Genomic DNA, 22,221 nt, shown 5'->3' with positions numbered 1-22,221 from the left:
TGCATAACGTGAGTGATGCTGTGACTGCAGTCACTTTCTTGCAACTGTGGTCATATTAGAGAGACAGACAGGCTCACATGCAAATGCATTTTGGTAGTTGTTTGTGATACTAACTGGTATGCATTACAGCTGTCCATTGGTTTTCTGTAATGAGTACAGCTTCTGTACTGAAAGTCATATAATTTCATTTATGCTCTACTGAATTTCAGATGGAGAAAAGTTATGTATTATAATGTTTTAAGTATATAACCAGCCTGTTTTCAACAAAATGTAACATACAGTCACCATTAACTATGTTTTATAGCAGCCTTACAGAACTTGTTTTGTACATTCCTATTTAACTTTGTTGTTGTTTTGGTGACATGACAGGAGAAATGTAAATAATATTGTGAAGGTGAATAATTTCTAATATGATGTGGAACATAAGACTACATTTTTTTACGGATGTTGATACTTGAATGCAAAGTATGTGTTTATGATTATTAAAACTTGTCTGTTGTCATTAGCTGCCAGAACACCTGTTTGATTGTTTTTCAGCTCAATAATGGTACTAATTCACTGTGAAAATGTAGACTGAACTAGAGGAAGGAATGTGGAACATGTAGTGGTTTTCCTACTTTTTGGATAGATGACAATCTGTTTTGGTTCATGATTAATGATGACAGCTCTTTTTCCTAAATATCTTGCAATTTTGATGCCATAAAGTAATGTCCTACTTGTCAACAGGGCCGGAAGAGTGAATCTGGGTCAGATGGCATGACAGTTGGCCACTCTGGCGGCAGTGATACGCAACATCGGTCATCTTCACAGAAGTTAACCCCCAAGTCTCCCAACAGTTCAAGTGCAGAGGGCAGCACTGGCAATGCATTTCGCTTTCCTGGAAAGTCATACCACAGTTCAGGTACAGAAGGAAGTCCTCTTGATGCATCTCGGACACTGACAAAGTCTCGCAACAATTCAAGTTCAGAAGCTAGTCCCAAAGGAAGTGTAACTCGGACTCTCTTCAAATCAGGATCTTTCTCTGGCACACCAGTGAGTGGGAGGAAGATACCAGAGAGATATACTACTAGTGACCCAGCAATGCTGGCATACTCTCTCACAGGTGATGTTACCAGTGGGACTGAAGCAGAGGATGACCACCAGGTACCAAAGCAGCAAATGGTGCCCATGTTCAAACTTGGGCCAGTGGCAGGTGCTGTTACTGTTGGAGGGAAGAGAGATGGTGACAGCGATATGGAGAAGAGCAGTTCTCTTGCAGTAGAGGAGCAGTTGAGCTCATTTTCTGAGCAGGCATGGGACAACTATCAGGTTAGCCTCATCTGACACACAGTTTAAAATTGAAACTTTGAAATTCTCACAGCAATGATGGCAAAGAATACCATCTTCTGGAATATCACACCATAATGCCTGGAAGAAGTTTACTGATGTTTTGGAGGAAGTACTGGTTCCATCTTCATAGTTGAAGAGTAAGCAAAGCTGGCTTCCTAGCTTGACTTACTCTTTGACCCTGAAGATGGAAGCAGTACATTCCTTGGGAACATCAGTAAACTTCTGCCAGACTACGTGATGTCACATCCCAGATAATAATGTAATTGCTTGATATGTGTGCAAAATATTGAGCTGGAAAACTGATTAAAATTAATACATAACAAATAGTTACAAGTAGGAGGAGCATTCCATATATAATGCCTCCTATTTTTAACCCTTCAGTGCGGGCATTTAAATATCGCTGTTGAGGGGCCTCCTGCGGTAGTATTTTTTAATTGCCCATTTAAATTTTGCTCTAAATTATATTATGTATCATAATTTTTTAACTATATGAGGTATAATTATGAATTTTTCACTGAAATCATCTTAAAAGATGGTTCTATAATCTTACCTTATAATATGAGTGCCCTGTATCTGAGCGGTGGAAGCAAGTGGATTAGAAGTTGAGTTTCGTATGGTATTTCTTGAAACATCTATCTAAACACAACCCTGCCTCACATTCACTACACCAAAAATAAATTCTTTCCTTTTACCATGTTTTGCACACACCACACATCTTTTTTGAGGCTTTGCTTTTTTTCCTTTGGCTGGAATATGCACCAGGAAATGTCATTCTGTGAGTCTTTTAGGCGGCGGCTCAACTGATGGACGGCTGGCTGTATACAGGATGAGGAAAACCAGAACCGTGATTTTCCACAAGGCCTTGTGCTAGTGAAAGTCTGAACTTTAGCCTGCCCATGTTTTTGTTATTCAGGAGACACCAATATACAGGGTGCCCCAGGAGGAATGTGCCAGACTTCGGGAGGGTGTTCCTTATGTTAAAGTATGCCGATGTAACCCAAAACACCTATGTCCAAAGTTGAATGGTTACGGAGATAATGGCCAGAGAAATGTGAAATTTTGGCAGGTGTTACACACATGTTGATTACCAAATACATATTAAAACTGGCAGGAATATGTGGTTTTTGTGATGTTAATAATGTACGTAACATCAAACTAATTTGTGAGTGACATGAAGCCATTAAATTGAACTACAAAAAACTCGCACGCCATGTCAAAGTTGTCGTTAAGAGTTCCAAGCACTATACATGACACATGAATGGCAAGCGCTGACGTAACATTGCTGACTGCGCATTCTGGTATGCAAATGTATGGGGATAACATGAGCTGCCATCACCACACTCAAGGACAAACACAGATAAGAGTAGCCAGCTGACAGGTACAGTGCGTGGACTCGCCAGAAGACCACACTTTTCTCGGGCCATTATCTCCATAACCATTCAACTTTGGACATAGGTGTTTTGGGTTATATCGGCATACTTTAACATAAGGAACACCCTCCCGAAGTCTGGCACATTCATCCTGGGACACTCTGTATATGACCATTGCGTTATATATTGCTACATTGAGTAGCCTGTTAACTAACTTCTGATACCACTTAGTACTCTTCTTTTGTCAAGCACAGCTTATCTTGGGATGCATCTTCTTGACAGAAGGCTGACTTGGTGCAAACATGTTTACACTAAAAGGAAACAACTAAGTCTAAAACTCACCAAACTATACTGGTTAATAGGAAGAATCTCCAAGCTGACACTTGACAACAAACTGCTGGTTTACAAAATTGTAACTTTTACAGATTGCAAAGAAAATAGGAGACATTAAAAAAAAAGCATTTGATCAATCCACTCCTAGCATGTTTCTGTTGTAATCACAAACAACCAAGGGCTTTGTTTATTGTTTGTTTGCTTTAGTCACAACCACAGGCATATCATCTTTGTGGTATGTTGATATCATAGTCACTGGGCCAGCCATGGTAACTGTGAGGTCAGCGTTCTATTTAGACTGAGGGGCAGAGCTGCAGGAAATTGAATGTTATGTTTACAGGAACAGAGAGGGCACTCTTTTCACAACAGCCCAGTGCAATCATCATCATGCTGGCATGGTTCCTTCCATATTTATGGCCCTTCGAAATTAAGCTTACATCTTGGCGTACTGTGTAGGCAAACAGCAGGTAGGACCATTTAAATACCAGTGTACTGCATAAGGCAAACCACGCTGAAGGGTCAGTGAAAACTACAACAGATACAGAAGGCATAATAACATGGTTAAATAGAGCAAGATTACTTAAGTTATCTTTCCTCATAATCACCACCTTTCGTTATGCACTTTTGCCAGCGATGAACAAGAGCCTGTATGCTGCGCTCGTAAAAATCTGCTCCAGCAGAGGCAAGCCACTTTCTTACAGCTGCAATGACAGCATCATTGTCTGGAAAATGTTGCCCACATAGTCCGTCTTTCATAGGCCCAAAGAGATGTAAGTCTGAAGGTGCTAAATTGGGGCTATAAGGTGGATGTGGTAGGACAGTCCAGTCAAACTTTGCAATGTGCGCGGTGGTCGCAAACTGGTATGGGGTCTAGTGTTAGCATGTTGTAAGCGAAAGATTGTCTGCTTCTCTGGCCTGATTCGGGAAATGCGGGCAACCAGCTTAGTCAGCGTCATCTTGTAGCGTTCAGAATTGACAGTCTCGCCAGGCTCAAGGAAATCTAACAAAATCACACCCTGCCTATCCCAAAAGACCGTGCACATCACTTTCCATGCCATTGTCTGTGTCTTGAACTTCTTTTCTCTTGGGGAATCCGGATGTCGCCACCCCATGGACTGTCTTTTCGATTCCGACTCGTAGTGGTGACACCACGTCTCATCTCCAGTGACAGTGCTATCCAGAAACTTGTCACCTTCAGCCTCAGACTGGTGCAACAGGTCCTGACAGACTTCCATTCGATGAGTATTGTGGTCCTGTGTTAGCATCCTTGGGACCCACTTGGAAAAAGCTTTGCGATAATCCAGCTTCCCCAACATCATTTCCAATGCATTACAGCCGATATTAAGCCATGCACACAGTTCCCTGGTCATTATCTGCTGATCTGTATGGTTGAGCTGATCGAGGCGCTGTTCATCGTGAGAAGTGGCAGCTGAGCAGGGACGCCCAGGGCACGGTTTGTTGTGCACTTCACTTTTGCCACTTTTGAAACACACTACCCACCACCTCATTGTGCTGACATCCACTGTATTGTCTCTGTACACCTTTAGCAAGTGTCGATGGATGTCAGTCGGTGCAATTTGTTCAACAGCGAGAAATTCAATAACACGTCTCTTGTTTCATATGCACTTCTACGTCAGACGCCATTTTGGTAGACTGCTCTGCTGTTGCTATATGTCACACAACAACCAAACTAACAGTACCTTGGCGGGAAGGTTCAACCTTTACTGCAACACCACCAACATCCAGCTCAGACATTACAGATTAACACAAAAAAATAGGAGGCATTATATATGGAACACCATTCGCATATATATATATAAATTTATTCCATCCATAGAATTTTTAATGACACTACATTTGCTGCAAGTTCTATGAATCAAGCTGTGTACTCATATTACAGGAGAAATACATGAGTGAGCCTTACAGTGAAGAGCCGGCTGACTCAGAAGCTGCTCGCCGGCTGCTTGAATTTGGTGATGACTACCGAAATTACCTTGACAGCCAATCAGATGGTGCATCAAGCCTCAGTGCAAACCAAATTCCTTCACCTGTACGGAGACGAAGACCAGCAGTGAGTTATTTTCTTGTTACTATGGTAGTGAAGAGTTCAGTTATGTCTTCGCTGAGGAATATTTTCTGTGTCATGCAGCGCTGAGTCACAGTGATAACTGCATAGTTCATGAATAAGTCTGCATTTTTAAAAGTATGTTTACAAGTAACTGCACATCTGTGCATGAGTAAGGGGAGGAGGGACATACATGAGATTCATTCAGGCATTGTATGACATTAGTTTGAGAAGATAAATGTGGCACCATCAGAATCATCTGATTCACTGATAGTATTTTGAAGGTCCAATACAGCTAATAGAGAATTCTGCTATTGGATAAGATCCTGAGCCACATTAATCCACCTTACATCCTCACAACCTGTCTCCCTGTGATCCAGTGTATTGGCAACTTGATGTTAGGGTAGTGAAATATTGGCGGCAATGATAGATGTCACGTACATGATGAGAATTGTAAATATTGCATACACAATTTTGGTGTTTTTACCTTAAGGAAATCATCTGTTCAGATATTTGAGGAGTGTGAGAGCATAACAGTTAGGGGAATGGGTTATGAGTGTGGAAGGTAGATGTAACTTTCTCAAGATTGTATCCAATGGTGATCTTTGATAAAAGAATTGGTGAATGTTTGTATTCCAGTATGAGAGAGTCAGATGTGTTAAATTCAAGCAAGTTTGTGATGTCTTTGCAGTTTGAATGTTCTCTTGAAATAAAATCCAGTAGCATTATGGTCACATTTTGAGTGTTAGGATCTTTACACAATTTACATTTTTAACCAAGAAGTGAAAATTATTTTCTTCATAAGTGTGGTTGTTAGTCATTGCATATGTGAGCATTCTATAACTCCTTTGGAACGCAGTGGTTGAGTTGACAAATGTGGTGCAGTTATCATAGCATTAAAAGCAACCCCAATTTTGATTTTGTAATTTCTTGCCATCATTAAAACAAATGTGATAGCTACACAAAATTTTGAGGTGGAAGTGTAGCTAGTGCGAGGATCCTGGAATATTGCAGTAATAGGTCTTTCAGAAATATGTTACTTTTGTTAAGTTCATGTTTTTGTATGATAGTAGGCATCATAAGCTCTTCTAAGAGTGGTTGTGTTGCAATTAAAACTCTGTGTGAGTTGTCTTTTCCTAGTGATGGTTAATGTGAAAGTATATAGTTAGATGACATGTGGAATATAGTATATTGTGCTTTCAGTCTGATAGCAGTAACTAATTAATAATTGCAGCTAAGCATGTGTAGTTTTGGTATGGAGGTAGATAGGTCATAAATACACCTACAACCATTTCATGTGAAATTTGTTTTATGTATTAAAAACTATAAACATTTCCTCCTGATGCGGAAGTTATGGGCAGAAATGATCAAGTAGTTGCATAATTATCTATTGTTTCTGGTAGGCTTTCTGAAAGGAAAGAGTGATACGAGGGAAAGAAAGCATAAATTCTTTCCGGAATGGCCATATTACATTGAAACTCTGTGGAAGTAGTGTTTTGGCTAGAATAGAAGTAGGCATTTAAGGTATCATCAGTGCTTGAACTGGGAAGGAAAAAGGAAAGGATGGTTTGGTTAAAAGTTTCAGATAAGCTAATATTCTGTAAGCCTGAAATAAACATTAAACACATAAAGATGTCTGCAAAAATAAAAATAGCAAATTTCCTGTTCAGTTAGAGGACTTGTCTTTTGTGTATTGACATCCAGTTGTGATTTTTTTTTCTTAAAATGTCTTGCTGCATTCACCATTTGTGCTAATAATGTGATTTAATAATTTCTCCATGAATTGTTTTTGGCCATTTGAGGTGAATCAGTAAGTCAGTAAAATTAATTTTTCTTATAGTTTTATTGTTTTATTTCTTTGCTGCATTTTATGTTCTGTTTTCTAGTTTATGAATACAGTTTGAAATACCTTGTATGTGAAGTATAAAGCTATGGAGAACCAACAGATATTTCTAATAAAAATTTTTGTGACTGCCTCTGGGAGGCAGTGAAAACAGTACTGAGAATTACTGCACAAGCCTTCATTGTGGTGCATATGTTACCATCAGAACTTTTGCCTTTTAAAAGATATAGAGATGTAAAATCAAAATGTGTGATCATTACATTAATTTCAATGGCATTTGAAACAGGATAATACATCACCAAGGAGAATAAGGTGGACAGGACACATAGCACATGCAGAAGAAATAAGAAATGCATGCAAAATTTTTGTTAGCAAATCTGAAGGAATGTGACCACTGGGGAGAAGTAGGTGTGAATGGTTGAATAATATTAAAATGGATTTTAGAGATTCAGGTTATGGGACTGGGCATGGTTCATGTGCTTAGTGTAGGGACTAGTGGCAGGAATCTGTGAACTCGGTAATGAACGTTTAGATCCCATAAAAGGCAGGAAATTTCTTGATTAGTTAAGTGACTGTTAGCATCTTGAAAAGATCACTACTGCATGGACTTAGTTAAATTTTGATATGAAAGTTGGGCATAGAAATTATAATGCTGCTTTGAAGATTTCAAACTTTATCCCAAACTGTAATTCAAATTTAATTCAATTTGAAAAACTACAGTTTGGCTTTATTAATGTAATTATTATTTGAAAGACATACAAAATTATTGGGTAATTAATACATGTGTGTGTTATATGCATATTTGTAATAAGGACAGTAAATTCACATGTTCTGGAGTTGTGTATTTCTTGGATGCAGGGTGTACCTGGTGACAGTTCTTTACTGGACAGTGACTCAGACCTTGAAGATATTCGACATGTGATCATTCAGTCACGCAAACAGCTTATGTTCTCTGAAGATGTATTCAGGAAGCAGCTTGCGAGGACCTCACCTGGACATTTCTTGGCTTCTGACTTTGTAAGTAATTTGTCAATCAATAGAATGTTGTACACTACTCTGTTGCTGTTTTAGTAGTTTAAATAAAACAATTTTATTTAAGGCGGAGATTGTGGCTACTTGTCAAGAGAACATCCGGTGCCTTCGTGTAATTCTAGAGAATGTGGAAGAAGAAGGTGGACTGCTATCAACACAGGAATGCAAAGACATACGGGGTGAGTAATCTTTCATTTTTCTATCATCATTAATATACTATTTTTGACTTCATCAGATAGTGAACATCATACTTTTTGCTTCATACACATGGAGCAACCATATCTGAGTTGTGTTTCATATTCTTGCTTTTTTCATAGCATATTTTAAATGAAGGAACATGAAAATCACACACAGGCATGAGGCAAAAATGAAAACATTGGCCATTGTAGCAGCAATACATTAATTTATGTACGTAGTCTGTTCATTGCTAAATAGGCCAAAAAGTGTCATATGCTCATAATATGGAAGGTGCATGAAATTATTGCAATTATATACAGTTTTGTTTGGTGGAATGTCAAGGAATAGTAGTACAGAGCACTACACAATGCTCCATTACAGTATTTCATGATCAGTGAGAGGTTTAAGTTTCAGAATAAAATATTGTAAAAGTGTTCTGTACTTTGAGAAAGTGTGACTTTCATTTACTTCATTATGTTTGTTTGCATTTTAGTTTGTGTTCTCTTAAGTGTTTCATGTACACAGCTTCTTTTAACTTGTTGAATTTTAAGTTCTCACACCAGCAGCTATTCTGGGATATACAGCTGTGTAAAAGTAAAGTAAACCTATCCCTGTAACAGGCCATGAAGGCCCATAGGGTTGTGAAACGTTAAGGGTCCCACACTATCTAGACAATCTGCTCAAAGATGGTGGTAAGGTTGTCAGCCCTACACGCCGGCCGCGCTTTACTCCCCAGGAAAATTATTTATTTAATTCCTGGTACTCATTTCTGTTAGAGGCTGAGTGAACCCCCGGGCCATAGTGCAGCCAGAAGGATTAGGTCAATTGAAAAAAATCCCAGTGACCTCATCGGTATTTGAACCCACGACCTTCCGACTTGTAGCATAGTGCCTTATCCAAATCTGATAAAAGTCAACGAACCTTTTGGAGAATAAAGCATGTCCATTTTCGGAACTGAACTTTGCTTGCTGCTTGCTTCACATTGATTTCTTGTTTGGCTTACTCTTGAACCCTGAAGGTGGAGCTGATATGTTCCTCCAAAATGCAGGTTGATTTTCACCGAACTACATTGTATCCCAGAAAATCAAACTTGTTCTTCCTTGGACTTTAATTATAACAGTGAGTCATTTGGTCTCCCCATGTGATTGGGTGTCAGTGTAAGCATTCAGGAATAAGGGGGAAGGAAACTGAAATGCAACCAAGAAGCTGTTATAATTGGTCTCAGGTCAAAATGCATAAGTACATTACAGGCATTATGTCACCACAGTAATGTTAAATTCATATGGCCAGAATTGAAACAAGATTTTGTAACCGTTCTTTGTAAGCAAGGATAGAAAATGAGCAGAACTCAGGGGATCCGAATAAAAAAAAATCACGGATCTCAGCCTTTCTGGAGAAGTCGCCAATTGTGCGACTACTCAAGAACTTCCCAGCATTTTATGGAATCCAAAGGTTCATCACCATGTTCACAAGAGCCCTCCACATTGGTTCCTATCCTAAGCCAGATTAATGCAGTCCATCCCACTCCACCCTATCTCTCTAAGATCCATTTTAACAAAGTCCACCCACCTATGACTTGGTCTTTGTAGTGGTCTCTTTCCTTCTGGCTTTGCCACCAATATCCTGTATTCTTTCCTCTTCACCCCCATTCATGCTACATGCCCTGCCAGTGTCATCCTCATTGACTTTGTCATTCTAACTCTACTTGGAGAAGAGAAAAAGTTATGATGCTCTTCCTTATAAGTTTTCTTCAACTTCCCAATACATCATCTCTCTTTGGTTCAATTATTCTCCTCAGCAGCCTGTTCCAAACATCCTCAGTCTATTCGGTGCAACGCATCACATTATATACTCACATAAATCTTTGCCTCAAGTCTATGTTCCTCCCTTTAATGTCAGAGACCAAGTTTCACACCCATACAGAACCACAGGCACAATTATAGTTTTGTATATTCTAATTTTTATATTTTTAGACAACAGACAAGGAGACAAAAGGTTCTGGTCTGAATGGTAGCACGCACTACATGAATTCAGTATTCTCATAATTTTCTCCTGTATCAGGTTTTTATTTGTTAGTCATTTGCAAATATCTGAACTGTGCCACATTTTAAAAACATCTGTTTCCCATCTTTATGTCACAATTTGGCCCTGCATTCTGGTGACGAGTCAGCAACATATACTTAGTTTTCTCTGTGTTTACTACTGGACCAGCCTCCTTACTAGTGTCGATTAAAGTTTATGTGTTTTTCTATATAGCATCTAATGTGGCATGCTGCCTAGAGCCGGAATATTTGGAACCAGAACACATCCATTGCTATACAATGGCTAGCAGTTCCTAGGCAGCGAAGCCTAGGAAACCATTGCCCTGGAAATAAAAGTCTAGCAGTGGTGTTTCCACCGTTACAAATTAATTGTTTGAGGCAGACACGTATTCCCACGTTCATTGCATGGCAGGGGGGGAAATTAACCCTTTGACAAGGTAATCCTATTCAGTTTGAGGGCAAGCTATATAACAGTCCAACTTCGAGATGAGACTAGTTCAGTTTGTATTCGACTTTAGCAGGAAAGAGTTCTTATCTGACTAGAGCAGAAGTGATGTAACATTGGAGAAGAAACGTCTAAAGGACATTATAGGTGGAGAATAACTGTAAGTGTAAAAGTGACTGTCCAATAAAGACATTCATTCAAGAACTCACACAATTTCTTGTCGCGTTGCGTGACAAACACGTGACACTATGTTATCTGTTTGGGAACGACGATAACAAATCAAAACCTGATTCAGGAGGAAATTGAGAATATTGGACCTTTTCTCTTCTTGTCTGCTGTCCAAAACATAAGAATTATAATATACAAAACTATGATTTTGCCTGTGGCTCTGTATGGGTGTGAAACTTGGTCTCTGACATTAAGACTTAGGGTATTTGAGAACAGGGTGCTGAGGAGAATATTCGGATCGAAGAGAGATGAAGTGACAGGAGGTTGGAGAAAACTACATAATGAGGAGCTTCATAACATCATTTTCACCAAGTATAATTAGAATGATGAAGTCAAGGAGGATGAGGTGGGTAGTGCACATAGCACAAATGGGGGAGAAGAGGAATGCATATATGATATTGGTGGGAAAGCCATAAGGAAAGAGACCACTGGGAAGATCAAGATGCAGGTGGGTGGAAAATATTAAAATGATTCTTAGAGGGATAGGATGGGTAGGGATGGTATTGATTGGATTGATCTGGCTCAGGATATAAACCAATGGAGGGCTCTTGTGAACATGGTGATGAACCTTTGGGTTCCATAAAATGCTGGGAAATTCTTGAGTAGCTGCAGAATTTGTAGCTCCCCAAGAAGGGCCCAGCTCCATGAGTAAGTAAGATCTATGTTATCACCCAGTAGAGTCACATCATCAGCATAGACCAACAGCTGATGTGTCCCGTTTAATTTCAGTCCCACCTGGTTTTCCAGACCTTCCTAATGGCATATTCTGAACAAAGTTGAAAAGTAGTAGTAATAAAGCGTCTCCTTGTTTTAGATCTTTCCGGCCAGGAAAATTATCAGACAAATATTTACCTATGTGGGCTTTAGAGTACATTTTGTTTAAACACATTTTAATCAGCCTAACTAGTTTCATGGGTATCCCAAACTCTAGCAGAATATTATACAGTACTTCCCTCCTAACTCAATCATAGACTTTCTTGAAGTCTATGAATAGCTGATGTACTGTCTCATTGTACTCCCATTTTTTCCTCCAGTATCTGACGAATGACAAAGATTTGATCAGTAGTTGATTAGTTATATCAAAATCCACACTTCTGATCCCCAAGAATTTCATCTATATATGGACTTAACCTTGAGAAAAGGATATTGGATAAAATTTGTATGTCGTTGATAGCAGTGATATTTCATGATAATTACTGCAGTCAGTTTTATCACCCTTCTTGTGAACTGGTACAATAATAGACTCCTTCCACTGATCAGGCAATTTTTCCTTATGCCAAATAGAAGTAATTAGATTGTGGATCTTAGAATGTAATGTTTCGCCTCCTGTTTGAATAAGTTCTGCTGTAATTTGATCACTGCCTGGCAATTTGTACCTTTTCAACTCAGCAACAGCAGTTTGAACCTCCAAAGAACTAGGATCAGATACTAACAGCTCAGCTGTATGTATTTCTGTCTGCCTAACATCACTGGCCCTATGCACATTCAGTAGCTGAGGGAATTAGTTCTTCCACCCATTAAAGATGTTGTTGGAGTCCACAAGCAGCTCATCATTCTCATTCTTCACGAAATTACTTCTAGGTTGGTAACCCCACTTAAATTCATTTCTTCCTTTATACATGTCTGAGCTGTATTTTGCTGCAGCTTTGGTTAATGTTGGGTGGTTGTGTGACGATTCTTTGCCACGTTTTATTTGTTTGTCCACTACATGTGTTTCCCCTACACAGCTACCACCATGTATAATGAAAGTTGCAGAAGTCAGAATTTTAAATAGTAAAAATAAGTCATTATTGCAGTAGGTTGCTGAAATATGATTCTTGAGAAATTTGCGAGTCCATTGGGATCATGACCCACAGTCTGAGAAATCATGGTTTACAGGAATTTTGGAATGCAGCTTTACATTCTTTTCACTTCACTGGAAAGAGAATGCAACAGTACAGCGACCTTTCTCCAGACTTCTTAGCTGTCAAAGATGTTACATTGTCCACAAACGTTTCCAGGAAGCTCATTTACACTGGATGCTATCATAAGTAGAATATAACGTCCACATCTTTTAGAAACTAGAGTTTTTCTTAGCTTGTTCAGTAGTACAACTATCCTTTGCCGAAACGGTACTGTTTCCATAATGAGACTGGGTACATTACATGCAATATGACACTCAATTGTTATCGAATTCGGTGCGGAATGAGAATAAACTAGATCAAATGTCGGGGAAGCATTTGACGTGGGGTAACCAACCGCGTAACACGGAATGTGCTGAAGCCGATGCGGAGAGGAGGTGGAGTTACTGAATTGCAGTTGGCGGCAGTGGAAGGATGGTCACGTGGGGTTTAGTCCGCGTGTGCTTGTGGGAGGGGAATGTCACGTGGGGCCCATTGCATAACGTGTGCTTTAAACACCTGTCATTCCAGTTTTAGTGGCCTCGTTCGTTCACGAAAGTGATTACAGTGTTGCGGCTGTGAAAATTCTCGTGTTCGCTCCGCGTTAGAAATGTGGCGTCTTATTGATCTGGAGTGCTTAGTGTACGCGTTGGAATATTAAGAAATGGCCGTCGTTCAGTCTTCTGGTGAGTGAAATCAGTTATTAAGTGACGTGCGTTAGTAACACGAGAATAGCTGGGTCAAGGACATTTATGTTGTCTTCTCAGTTTTTGATGATGGCTCGACTCTCATGAAATTATAGTTATCAGTTTTTCTCTTTGGTATCTGTTTTAGTTTGCATCTGTGTGTACTTTCGGAAGTGTAGAATACGTGGATCCATCAAGTCTGTTTGTACAGCAGTGTTATATTAAATGTATGTAAACATTTCTGTTGTTTATTTCCTACGAGAGAACAGCTACACATATTATGAAATTTAATCCTTGCTCTAGAGAGCCAGGATTGCACAGTCGGTATACCGACGGTTCACGGGCTGGACGACCGGGATTCGATTCTCTGTAGGGGCAAGACTTTTCTCTTCTTCATAGCGTTCAGATAAGTTCTGAGGTCCACCCGGCCTCTTATCCAATGGGAACCTGGAATTCTTTTCCAGGGGATAAAGCGACCGGGACGCGAAGCTGACCCCCCCCCATCTAGTGCCGAGGTCAGGAATGGCGAAGGTGTAGTCCCACTCCCATATATCCACATGGCTTGGTGCTCAATTAATTAAGCACAGGAATAACTTCGTACGGTACCCACTGCTGTTGGGGCGAAGCGGATACGTTAAGCTGTAGTTTTCGAATACGATTCGAGACCTCATCCTCAGTCCGTTTCTTTATTTTAAACTGACATGAGTGAACTTTAGTTTCCTAGCTTTGAGTGTTGTTATTGCTTTTGTCTTTTTGCGGCCGTGCGTTGTGATGCTGACGAGGAAAGCAACCATTCAGGTGTGAAAAAGTAAATGTATACCTGTAACAGGCCGTGGAGGCCCATAGGGTTTTGAGACGTTGAGGCNGCTGTCATCCTTAGCGTCAGGTCAGCATCTGCCAGAATCACATAGCAGAGCAACATGATTGGGAATTCAAAATTTAGGGAACCTCCTAGTTTGGAAATTAACCAATGGTAGAAGTGGAGGAGTGGATTTCTCTTGGAGTCTGGGGTTCGTGGACCTCAGGTTTCAGAGAGAGAGGCATTCCACCTCAGGAGTCTTGACACTATTTTCGGCAAAGTCGGACACTAAATTTACCACTACGGCCCTTCCGTAGAATAGTATAAATACAGTACAAAGCAACAGTAGTAAGAAATTCAGCTGTATTCAGAAAGCCGGAAGGTATTAAAGGACTACCAAGTGCAACCGTCGAAAGGTGGGTGATTGTAGTGAAGTGTTCTTCCTGCCCTGTCCGAGCCAGACCCTTATAAGACCCTGGGATAGGAACTCAACTCTACCGACTACCAAAAAGAACCCAAAGAAGTGAGCGGTGGTGGAGTGGCGCACAACGAAAAGGGCACAAAGGAAGTGAGCGGTTACAGAAGGATTAGGTCAATTAAAAATATCCCCCCCCCCGGGACTCGAACCGCATCCTTCCGTCTTGTAGCATAGTGCCTCAACCAACTGCGTTACCGCGTGCCCCCAACTTTACAGGTGTACCTCTCTGTTTGTGTGTTGATTTAAACGGACTGCACGGCCTTATTCCCAGAAGATGGAACTCTTCCTGTTTCCGTTTTGATACTGAGCCCGTGAAAGAGAATGCCCAACTAAATGACGGAATTGTATCCCTACCCTTGCCGGTATGTACGGTGGCAGCGTCTGCTGAAGCGGTGTGGTGGCACAGCGGAATAGTTTTTGGATGTGATTCGAACTTCTCATCCCTATTTTTTTTTTATTACGCGAGTAAATAATTCTTGATTTGGGTGTTATTCTTTTTTTCTTTAAAGATAATTGGTTGTATAGCATTATGATTTTGACAAGGAAAATATTCATATAAGCGTAGATGTTAACGTCTGCGTTTCTTCTGACTGTAAGACCCAAACAGGTTATGTATGCGTGCTCTGGCCAAAATGTGCGGTATTCACGACTGTTAAAGCGAAGTATACTGCGTTATAGTTTTTGAATGACATTAAGATTTTCATTCCCTTAGGTTTTTTTAAATTATTTTATAACAGCAGATTTTAAATTATNAAATAGAGATTGCTTGCTTAAGAATGCTAGCCACTTCTCTGAATAACTTTTGATATGCAAATACTGTTAGTAATGAAGGGATATTTTCTGCCGTTTATGGATCATTTCATCCTATTTGCGGGAAGTTATGTGTAAGGTGCCGTGTGTGTATGGTGGATGTATATGAGAAGGCAGTTGTAAATAAGATTCAGCATAAAATAATCAGTATTAAAGTCTTCTATCAGTAAGCAGTTGTCTAGCCCTCTTCCAGAACGGTTGTCTATTTGTCTTTTAAGTTCAGACAGTATTGATGACCGAAATAAACTGCCCCGAGCAGCTTTTCCTAGTTTCCTTACGTCCGCTCTATTCCCGGCCGAAACCAGCTGTTCCTAGCTTGTCTTACGTCGTCTCTGTAAAGTAGGCCAAGGCCACTTTTGCCTCTCTCAACGCTAGTGACTCATCATAGGCCAATTATTCTACCGCCCATTCAACGACGCTTTGTATACGCAGCTGGTAAATGAAATGACCGTAAAACAGTGGTTCTCGACCTTTTCAGACCGCGGCCTGGTAATTTTTTTTTTCTATAAGACGAGAGCCCGGTACCGGCCCGCAACCCGGCGATTGAGAAACACTGCCCTAAGATATGCCCAGCATCTGTAGTGGGCGCATGCGTCTTAAATTATTTGAACACTAAGATAGCGGGTTCGAATCCCTCTCGGAGTCTGGGAGCACAACCCGTAATTCTCTGTCCTCTGTAGATACGAACATTTAGGTGGATGATTCTTCGCCCGGGTCCCGCCATATATACAAAGAATTGTTCCCCCTACAAATTTCATTGTGCAACAAACTGAAAAATTTATTTTTCTTCAGGTTAATGTTGTATGACGCGCGAAAACCCTCATCTGTTACAGTTGGAGCTCAAGAGCATATATAGTTCTCTCCCGCTTAAGTATTTGAGAGCAGTGGTTTATCTTGTGAGAGAAAGGAATGTATTGTGTAATATGGTAATTACAGCGCTAGGAAGCCATGCCACCCAGTGCTCACTTCTATGTCCTAATCGAGCCACGTGTGGCTTCCAGCATAAAACTGTCATTGTGACGTGAGGTTGTGATATACTGAGCTGCCGGTTCGAACCTTTGAACGTCTCATTACGTGGGCAAAGGTTATCAAATGTTGCCAGCTACATGTTTCATGTCAACCGAACAGACCGCAGCATGGGACCCTCCATAAGACGGAGTTGATGTAAATAACTTTTTAAAAGTCATCTTTCTCCATAGAAAACACGCTGCATCTCCATTACAGAGATCAGTTAGGAATAATCGCTGTTCTGAGGAGGAAGCGAACCACGCACATAAACTTTGTTTAACATTAGATCACGTATACGTAGCTGGCCCTAGTTTATAAAGGGCTAATCGGCAATCCGGAAATAAAGACACGCCTAAGTACCGTGAAGGTCCAAGTAGTGGTTTTAGAAATTGCTATCTGCATAGTGTCATTTGTATGCAGAACGTGTGTGGGTTGTACGAGCCTTGGAGCTTGATTAATTGTTTTACCTTTCTCATGGCCATTAATGCAGCGTTATACAACAGCATTGTATCGTGGAAGTCACAGTTTTTTTACGTGATACCAGAAAACAGCTGTGTTCTTGTATCGTAATATTGGACTATGGTTAGATGCAGAAACCATATTTCGTTTTGTTTCCTGCAAAACATTGGCGTTTATAACATATCTGTTATCAGTCTACAAATTGGCTTGTGTGTAGCGTACAGTGCTGGGTCTTGTGTATTGGGTAGAACTTTTGTTATGTATATGGAATAGCACACAAGTTAGTATTTTTTTTTTTCCTTGGCAATACAGCCCCAGTGGGCCTAGGCCTACCTCCATGAACTTCTCCGTTCTCTTCGGTTTTTCTAGATCTTACACATTCGGTAGGACTCCATGGGCGGGTGATCAGCTCGTCGCAAGACCTCTACCTGTACACAACACAGAAAAACGCACACACACAAATTAAGCATCCATGCCTTCAGTGGGATTCGAACCCACGATCCCGGTTTCCAAGTGAGCGAAGACAGTACTTGCCTTAGACCACTCGGCTACCGTGACCGGCGCAAGTTAGTATATGCTAGAAGAACTATGAGCCGATCACAGGAACTATTTTTTTATTGCTAGTGGGGTGGGACTAAGTCCCTTGCAATGCGGCCACTTCTGGCCTATTGTACTAGCCCCAGATGATAGGTGAGGGTGACTGTGGAGCAATTGGTGGAATGAAGATTGGCAGGGGAAACCGAAGTACTCGGAGAAAACCTGCCCCAGAGCCACTTTGTCCACCACAAATCCCACTTGACCAGACCTCGGGATCGAACCCGGGCCGTCGCGGTGGGAAGCCATCGACTAACCGCTTGAGTTATGGCGCGGCCCCATCGCATGAACTAAGTGCCCGTTCTAATGCTGACGAACATTGTCGAGAGGAGACTGCTGAAACCTAACAAGCCTACTGACACAGTGAAAGATGGTAGGAAAAGGTGCTCAGATGAGGTTGTACTTAAAGCTGAACTCCAAAAATCACAAATTTAAGAAAAGGAAAATTTGCCCAGATGCAAGCGAGTCAGACTCTGAAACGAATGTTGAAATGAACTCCAGGCCTACGAGAGAGCTTAACAGATTTCTGCAGTTTGTGGAGTAAGACGGATTTGAGAAGCATGGATATTAACTGTTTCTGCAAGGAGAGAATAGTTACAACATCGGCAGCTGCGTGATGGTCAAATTTGCAAACAAAAGGACTACTAGGATTTGAGGCTCTCACAGCGATGGGTATGAAGAGTTCTGTCTTCTGCAATATAACGCCTCGTAGTTCGTTGGAAGTCAACCGATATTTCGGTCTAACACATCTCCATCTTCATGGTCGAATAAGCCGAGAAATATACTAACGTGAAGGCAGGTGAAAGAAAGGAATTTCTCGAGAAGCCTACCGGCCCTCAACTGGCCAATAAATTCATCATATTTTCCTAACTTTGTTGAGTACCGTGTTCATCACACCCTACAACTAGCCCCACTAGACCTTCTGTGAATTGAACTCAGCCCACTCAATTTTTGCAAGATTCATTTTAATATTACCGTCTCGTTTATGCCAAGGTCTCCCCAGCGGCCTGTTTCTGTTTTCATTTTAAACGGAAGTTTACGTAACTCCTCGAGGTGTGGAAGAGGATGAACCGTGGGTCATCTTTCTGGTAACTTCGTAATATGGCAGTAGTGAAGAATATACGCCGTAAACACACGTATATACTATATATATACATCCGCGACCGTAAAGCAAATTTTGTAGGGAAATATGCTGTGTTGTGAGACAGAAGTACTAGTAATCTTCCAGGTAATCCGTGATAAAACTGTGAACTTCCCTTTTTGCTCCTCCACACTACATCACCTCACAGTGCCGGCGATAGAAGTAGCGACATATGCCTGTTTTCTGTGGTTATTCCATGTCATCTCTGGAGGAACTCATTTCATATGACAACGACTTTTTACACATGGCCCCAGATAGCGCTAGTGACTCTTTATGCTGATCTGTGAACACCACTTCTTACGAAGCATAATGTGAGGTAAACAATGATACATAGACGCGAAGGAATACGTTCGGACAATGGCCAGAACACGTAATGCGAAAAGGGAGACAAACGGACGCGAAGTTTAAAAAGGAGTGACAGTTCTTAGGCTTGCATATGGAAGTGAATAGGCTAAAGTTGGCCCTGTGCTTAATTAATTAACCACCACGCCATTAAGACGTATTGGAGAGTGGAGATATACAATCTCCACCATTCTTGACCTCGGCACAAGATGTTAAGTGGTTAACTTCACGCCCTGGACGCTTTACCCCTAAGGGAAAAGCCCCGTCTACCCATTGGATAAGAGGCTTTGTGGTACTCAGAAACTGACTGGACGCTCTGGAGTAGCGAAAAATCTCTTGCCCCTACCGGTTATCGAATCCCAGCCCCTAGCCCACCGGTACACCTACTGAGCCATCCCGGCTCCATATTGAAGTGAAACTTGGTTTAAAACAGGCAAAGAAGCGGATATTACATTTTTGTTCAGTGTAACTGGATTTATTGACCGCATCTGTGGTCTAGTGATCAGTTTCTGGCTACAGATCTAGAGGTCCGGGTTCGATTTCCTGCGCTACCAGATTTTCAGAGAAGTAGTGGATCTGGAACGGGGTCCACTCAGCCTCATGAGGATGATTGATGAGCTATTTCAAGGAAATAGCTTCTCCGGTCTAGAAAACCGAGATTAACAGTCGTGGGGATTCGTTGCGCTGACCACGCGACGCCATCTGTCCGCTAAAGTTGGCACTAACTTCGCCGACAAGCGGCGGTCGCTCGGTCGGTATAGTTCGTTTGCGGACTCAAGCCGCGGAGTTTGTTTTCTTTTTTTTTCGCTTGATTTATTAGAGCAGACAATACAGAAAATGAGAAGATCGAGAAGTAATTATTTATTTGATAATTGGTGGAATAGTGGACTACAAATTAAAATGATATAACCCATCTTAACAGACTCGACAACAGTCCCGAAACTTGCTTCTCGGTAGAAACCAAAATGCTGCAGAGGCTGCCAAATAAGGACATCCAACTCGAGCATAGCGATTGATTTTCCTAATTTATGATCTGTATTCAGGGGGCTCTTGTTTCAAATCTCGGCTCCAAATCAGCGGTTCTGAATGATAAAATTCTGCCCCAGCAAGCGAATGCCTGAATGTTACCTTGAAGTTTGTTACAGTCTTCCATTTCGACATCTCAGCTCACACACAACCCGCCATTAGATGCGCTGTAACCCAGGAAACTGGAATGACATCGTTATAAAAGATGCTCTTGAAGTCTGAGCAGGCTTGAGCCTCATTCGCGGAAGGCAGAAGTATAAGGAGTGGCTGTTACCTGGTTTCCATGAATGAGGTTTGGTTCGATTTTCATAGGAATTCAACCGTGTTACCTTTGTTACTTCTGGCTTGTCTCATTTCCTGACTTTCTCACAACTAACTGGACTGTGGTTTCCATCTATTGTTTGTTTTTCGAAGAACCCAAGTAATGGTATTTCTTTGTGTAACTAGCTGATATCTCGAAATGCATAGAAATAGTAAGATTCAAAGGTACAAATATATTGCGTTTCTTTGGAGGTAAATATCGGTTGGTAACGGATGTTTAATAGGCAGGCCGACGCCTATTATGGGCGATTGTGAAACGCTTTTAGCAAAAACTTCACACTTCAGCTTTAATTGCCTTGTTCTTTTAGTAACGGTTGTTCCGCAGCCCCATTGCACTATTTCTTGTCGTAAATAATGACATTTCCTACATACCAGATTGTCACAGTTCGGTTGATTTCATTCGGTGATCGTATTTTTCCCTATGCCAAGTACAGCTATGTACCGTCATGGCTCTTTCGTGAATTCGGTAGTAGCGTTTCCTCCATGCTAGATGTGATGATTATCCCGCCATGTTACACGCATTCTTAACCTCAGCACAAGGTGAAAATGAACGGTCAGCTTCACCCCCCCCCAAGCTGCTTTAACTTTTGGAAAGGACTCCCAGGGAATGTTACATAGGAGGAGGTTTGATGGTCCAAAAGTTTGTCTCAGCGTAATGTCGGAGAGAAAACTCGCTTCGCCTGCTAGGTATCGAACCATGATCTTCCAGCTAGTAGGCTAGTCACTAAATAAATTCTTCATGTCTTCAAATCTTTTATAGCATGGGACGCGTCCCACTGATGAGACTTGACTATCAGCTGGTTGGCACGTGAGCTCTCGAATAAGAACTTCCATTAATCATTAGTAGAATACTAAATTTTCGTAATTAAAAATATGAGTGTTGTGAAAAGATATTTGTTTTCACTGTGGTGTGACTACGGGGTTTTAAATAAAATGGCCGGTGGAACGCATTGTGCAAAAGGTGAAGAAACTCTGGCGAATATTTACTACAGTAAACAAAATGGCATAGCAAACCACATGCGCAGTAATGAAATGTAATTTCATTCAACACCCAGCCGTCATTTTGAGTTCATTTTCTTCTTATCTCCTGTTAGGTCAGCTTCCGCCGTGTGTGCTATGTTCATTGTTATTTCTAATTCTAACCCCGTGTCAGCTTGGTCAGTAAAGTTATTGGGCGTCCAGGATTCGGTTCTCGACAAGGGCTTTGGTATTGTCACCTGTATTGGTGATGGGGTTCGGATTTGTAATTGGATGTATTGGCCACTTACTGGTCGTAACTACAAATAATTATAACTCTCTAATTATTACTATAGTTAATATCATAAATAACGTCTTCACTAACCGTTTCCTGGCGACGGATTTATAACACAGGAACTGTAAGTCTCACTGAATTACACACTCCATATATTGTACATAAAGTCTTCTCTTCCCAGCCGCACATTTGCAACTCTTCTTCACAGTCTCCCGTACAGAACTGAACTCTCAACTGCGTTGTAGCGCCGAATGTCTTCAAGATAACTCCTCGGCACGGACTGTGCAGAGAAAACACATTTCACGTGATTGCTACCCAGTCATTCCATTGGCGCGCAGGCTGAACCAACAGAAAACACGTCACGCGAATGCTACCCTCTCTTATGTGACGTTACCACGCATGCGCAAGCTGTGCGGATACAGAGAAACACTGTTGCTGTATTGTTGGCCGTGTGTGTGTGTTGCGGGTGTTGCATGCCATAATATTTATTTCGTGCGGAGAACAGTCTTTGGCCCTTTTATGGTCCTATCCAGTCGATACCAAAGGTGGTTTAACCGCAAT

The 22,221-nt window shown here is 41.1% G+C and overlaps 1 protein-coding gene across 1 annotated transcript in view; it reads left to right on the top strand.

Moving 5' to 3' along the window:
- The window catches only part of LOC111869823, a 621,461-nt gene that overhangs the window by 519,905 nt on the left and 79,335 nt on the right, over nucleotides 1-22,221 (top strand). The window contains exons 15-18 of the mRNA XM_033753563.1: nucleotides 727-1,308; nucleotides 4,933-5,103; nucleotides 7,799-7,957; nucleotides 8,040-8,151. Coding sequence (XP_033609454.1) covers nucleotides 727-1,308; nucleotides 4,933-5,103; nucleotides 7,799-7,957; nucleotides 8,040-8,151 — 1,024 coding nt within the window. The remainder of the gene's footprint in view (nucleotides 1-726; nucleotides 1,309-4,932; nucleotides 5,104-7,798; nucleotides 7,958-8,039; nucleotides 8,152-22,221) is intronic.

This window comes from Cryptotermes secundus, unplaced genomic scaffold (assembly GCF_002891405.2).
Source record: "Cryptotermes secundus unplaced genomic scaffold, Csec_1.0 scaffold245, whole genome shotgun sequence".
In the NCBI taxonomy this organism is placed as follows: domain Eukaryota; kingdom Metazoa; phylum Arthropoda; class Insecta; order Blattodea; family Kalotermitidae; genus Cryptotermes; species Cryptotermes secundus.
This window is presented reverse-complemented; position numbering and strand designations above follow the sequence as displayed.